Consider the following 4,889-nt stretch of genomic DNA (forward strand, 5'->3'; position numbering starts at 1 on the left):
TTGCTTATTTATTCGACCCCGAAAAATGAAGTCCACCTCGGCAGAATTTGAACGTAAAAACGGACAAAATGCTGCTAAGGATTCTACCATCTCACCGCCTTAATATTTACGATGATGATGATGATGATGATGATGATGATGATGATGATGATGATGATGATGATGATGATGATGATGATGATGATGATGATGTTGTTGTTGATGATGATGATGATGATGATGACGATGATGATGTTCAAGAGAACTTTCAAATCTGACGAACTGGATTGGGAAATACGCAAGTTGTGGACAATGAAGAAGGTGGACGTATTACATAACCACCAACATGATCTCCAAAAAGATTGAAGCGAATGTAAAGATTAAAAAAAACCCTACAAATATCATCATTTGTCGCAGGGTTCTTGAAACATGATCAGTAAGCAAATGCCACCTTAGTCTGCTGGCTTAGGACAGCTGACACTTCCCATTCATATCCAACAAAATAAGTCTGAGATTTTTCATGATAATAATTATTTCTTTATTAACCGCAAGAATTTACATGAAGAAAAACATTATTGACAGCAAAGGACAAAACAAAAAATGTGTATATGTATGTCTGTGAGTGAAAAAAAAAAAGAGAACAATGTGTAATCTTCAATAGGGAGGAGACGTTCGAGGGCTACTGATGGAAAAAAACTCCATAAAAATCATGGGTACGCTGACTTTTGGGGGCAGGTGTCTTTTGTTTTTCCTCTTTTCCAACTACAGACGTATGCTCAGGGCAGGCCCGTTCACTCGTACCATTCTTGCCACTTCTATCCACCTTTCAGCAATTCAGCAAACTGACCAGAAGACAACACTTCCCTCTCTACCCTTATTTTCCTTTTCAAGTGAAACTTAAAGTTCACCATGGACTGACCAAAGAGAAATGTATTTTTCTTCAGCCTTTCAATCTCGTCCACCACACAACTTGTTTCGCCATGGCCACCAGGCATATAAAAACAGCTTTTCCTTTCCGGTTAAAGGAAGGCGGCGGAATGTTCTTCAAGATGGATTCATTTGACAGCCGGATCCGTCCCATATGCGACAGCAGGTGTTCGACATATACCCGCAGGTGAGCAATGCTCGGGCATTGGACGAGTGCCTGCAGGACCGTCTCGTCGTCCTGCGCGCATCTCGGAATGCTCGGTTGACGGCACTTCTGCGCCAGTAAAGAATGATATCCTTTATGGTTTAGGGAGGAAGCTTGAAATCTTGTAGGAGAGTAGGGTCGCATGCTCAAATAGTACATGAAAACCAGTACTCAATTGGTACTTATTTTATCAACTCTAAAATTACTTAACTGATATTTACCTTATCAACTCCACAGCCGCATTTGAACTCACACTGTAAAACCAGAAAAATGCTGCTAAGAGTTTTGTCCGCCGTGCTAACAATTCTACCAGCTCACCACCTTCGAAATGATAATAATAATAATAATAATAATAATAATAATAATAATAATAATAATGATAATAATAATAATAGAGCAGCATAATTTATTGTGCTCACACTCAATAATACAGTATGAATAACAAAACAACAACAACAACGGCTACTACTGCTTCTACGGCTACTGCTGCTGCTACTACTACTACTACTACTGCTACTGTATCAGAACCATTAATTATAACGCTAACAGCCAATAACATTATGTCAAGTGCAAGCACAGTCACAAAAAGCTATCCATTATTATAACAACGAATAATGTCCAAGCCTACGATAACAGCAACAACAACAACAACAATGTTCACAATAACGAAGGCAACAACTACGGTAGCCACAGCAATAACAACAAAAGCATTAATCATCATAATAACCTTCAATAACATCCACAATCACAACAACAACAACAACAACGACAACAACGACAACAACAACATTTGCAAGTGCTCGAAACATCGAAAAGCGCGTCACAGTGTTCGCTTTATCAGAAAGTAGTGTCTATGTCAACCGACAGAAATGCCGCAGAAAACACAACCACCAGATAATAATGATAATAATAATAATGATAATAATAATAATAATAATAATAATAATAATGATAATAATAATAATAATAATAATAGTAATAATAATAATAATAATAATAATAATACTAATAATAATAATAATAATTATTATTATTATTATTATTATTATTATTATTTTTATTATAATAATTATAATAACATACCCAAGGCACACAGAGCTGCGCTCGGTAGTGAAGTGAAAGCACGCTATAAAAATAAAACTACTGAATAATAATAATAATAATAATAATAATAATAATAATAATAATAATAATAATAATAATAATAATAATCCTCAGCGTCTGCACTATCATCGTTGTCGTTGTCATCGTTATCGTCGTCATCATCATCATTATCATCATTGTTTTCATCGTCAAGTTCATTACAGTCATCGTCAACAACAACATCGTCGTCGTCATATCCTTCAACGTCGTCAACATGGTCGCCGTAATCATCACCATCACTGCTTTCATTCTCATCGTCTTTATCATAATACTCGTCCACACCATCATCACCGTCATCATCATCATCATCATCATCATCATCATCATCACCATCATCATCATCAATACTATCACCACTACCTCCACCACCACCACCCAACACAATATATCATGATGTTTAATATCCTCGGAATCGGCATCACCATCATCATCATCATCGTCATCACCATCATCATCATCAACTTCATCATCATCATCATCATCGTGATCATCATCAACATCATCATCATCGTCATCATCGTCATCACTATCATCATCATCTTCATCATCATCATCATCATCATCATCATCATCATCTTCACCATCATCATCATCATCAACTTCATCATCATCAACTTCATCATCATCGTCATCACCATCATCATCATCATCATCATCATCATCATCACCACAACCACCACCACAACCACCACCACCACCATCAACCTAACCCATTGTAGCATTTCACTACAAACCCATAACCCCTAATAACTTCATCAGCACCGCCATTAAAATGATGATGATTATTATCGCATTTCCAGACAACTGTCCCTGTAATCAGCCCCTCCCCTTCGGCCTTACAACGATCCTCATCATTAACACCATCATCATCACCATCTCTTCCTCCTCCTCCTCCTACTCCTCATGATCATGATCATGATCATCATCATCATCATCATCATCATCAGTATCGTCAACATTTTTTCATTTTGTTTTAGTCAACCATTTAAGCGTCAACAAATACATCTCAATGACTGCAACAACAAAACAACTACCACCTCTACTACATAATTAGCAAAAAAAAAAATTACAAAAGGAAAATTGATTAAAAAAACTGCAGCAATAGTAACAATAACAAAAAAAAACAATAGTAACAATTACTACAACAACAATCGCATTAACAATAGTCCTGACAACGTGGATATTCACAACGACAACAATCATAGCAACACTAACACTCCCTGCAAAGAACAATAGAAGCATAAAACCAGCGAGTAAGTCTTTGTGGGGTCACTCACCCGCCTAGAAATAGCAGCTGAATTTCCCTAAAATCATTTTACCGTTTTAAATCTCGACTCATTAGAACCCAACGAAGTGAGATTTACGCATCTTTGATGACATTTGGTAAGAAGGATTATAAAAGAAAAGAAAGACAAATTCTGCTGGTCATTAGATGGAGGAATCTACTCAAAATAATACTGTTGTGATTTTCTCCGTCACAATACATGAATGAGAAAAGAAGGGGTGATAGTTGTAGAAGGAAGGAAGGAAGGAAGGAAGGAAGGAAGGTAGGAAGGAAAGGAAGGAGTGATGGCAAACTGGTAGTGGGAGCGTTTCAACTCAGTGAGTATATGTGTATGCATGTAAAAAGGCAGGTATGTGAATGCGCCCGCGCGCGTGTGTGTATGTGTGTGTGTGTGTGTGTTTGTGTGTGTGGTGTGCAATGGAAGTGGGATGGTGAACATTCGACGCCGAAAAAAAAAAACAAACAGCGTTTCAGCTCTAAAATACTACAATTCGCTGTCGTTTTTGACGGTACAGGGTCAGCTATTTACAATTATACCTTACTCATAACGGTTTCAAATTTTTGCGCAAGTGTAGCAATTGTCGGGGAGGGTGCAAGCCTATTAAATCGATCATGAATGGACGAATAGCAAAATCGGCCCCGACAGTATTTGAGCTTAGAATGCAATGTGCAAATGAATGACGTTAAACAGTTTTTTTCTGCCGCCCTCACCTTTTTAATTATATTGATTAATAATTTGTGCTATTTATAGTTATTCCTTTTTATTCATATAATGTATCTTTCGAAGAAGAAAAATAAAATTGTTCAGGTTCTTTTTAAATTCGATTACCACCTACCTCAGTGTTTGACTGGTTCCTTAAGTTTTCGACCCCGAAAGAATGAAAGGCGAAGTTAACCTCGGCAGGACTTGAACCTACATTATCTAAAAGTACAGTATGGTACTGAAAAAACAAAGATGGCTAGAAAAAAAACAATATTTGGGAAACATTGCATTGGATAATGTAATCGGAAGTACATTATTCCGGACAAAAAAGCGAGACACTCGTAGGTGATGTCGAGCAAGGAAGCGAACTTAAGGCAGCGAACTGGCTGAGCCGTTTGCGCGTCTGTAAAATCGTTTAGATGCATTTCTTCCGGAATCTTTACGTGCTCAATAGAGACCCTGCCCAGGTTAGCTTCGCCTTTCAGCCTTTCGTGATTGATAAAATAAGTGTCAGTAGTAGGTCATTCGGCAAGACCTTTCCCTAAAAGAATTGGTGGCTTTTTGAAACCCAAAATTTGAAACCTTTATCTTTATTAACTCTCTCTTATGAGCATCAGCGCCTTAAATCAACCCCCTACTATTATTTA

General features: G+C 37.3%; 1 protein-coding gene across 1 annotated transcript in view; it reads left to right on the top strand.

The window, feature by feature from the left end:
• Positions 1-1,060: 1,060 nt before the first annotated feature.
• Positions 1,061-4,889, top strand: part of LOC106880281 (tyrosyl-DNA phosphodiesterase 1) — a 337,910-nt gene continuing 334,081 nt past the window's right edge. The window contains exons 1-2 of the mRNA XM_052968491.1: positions 1,061-1,093; positions 1,661-1,678. Of these exons, the coding sequence (XP_052824451.1) occupies positions 1,061-1,093; positions 1,661-1,678 (51 nt within the window). The remainder of the gene's footprint in view (positions 1,094-1,660; positions 1,679-4,889) is intronic.

This window comes from Octopus bimaculoides, chromosome 6 (genome assembly GCF_001194135.2).
Source record: "Octopus bimaculoides isolate UCB-OBI-ISO-001 chromosome 6, ASM119413v2, whole genome shotgun sequence".
Classification (NCBI taxonomy): domain Eukaryota; kingdom Metazoa; phylum Mollusca; class Cephalopoda; order Octopoda; family Octopodidae; genus Octopus; species Octopus bimaculoides.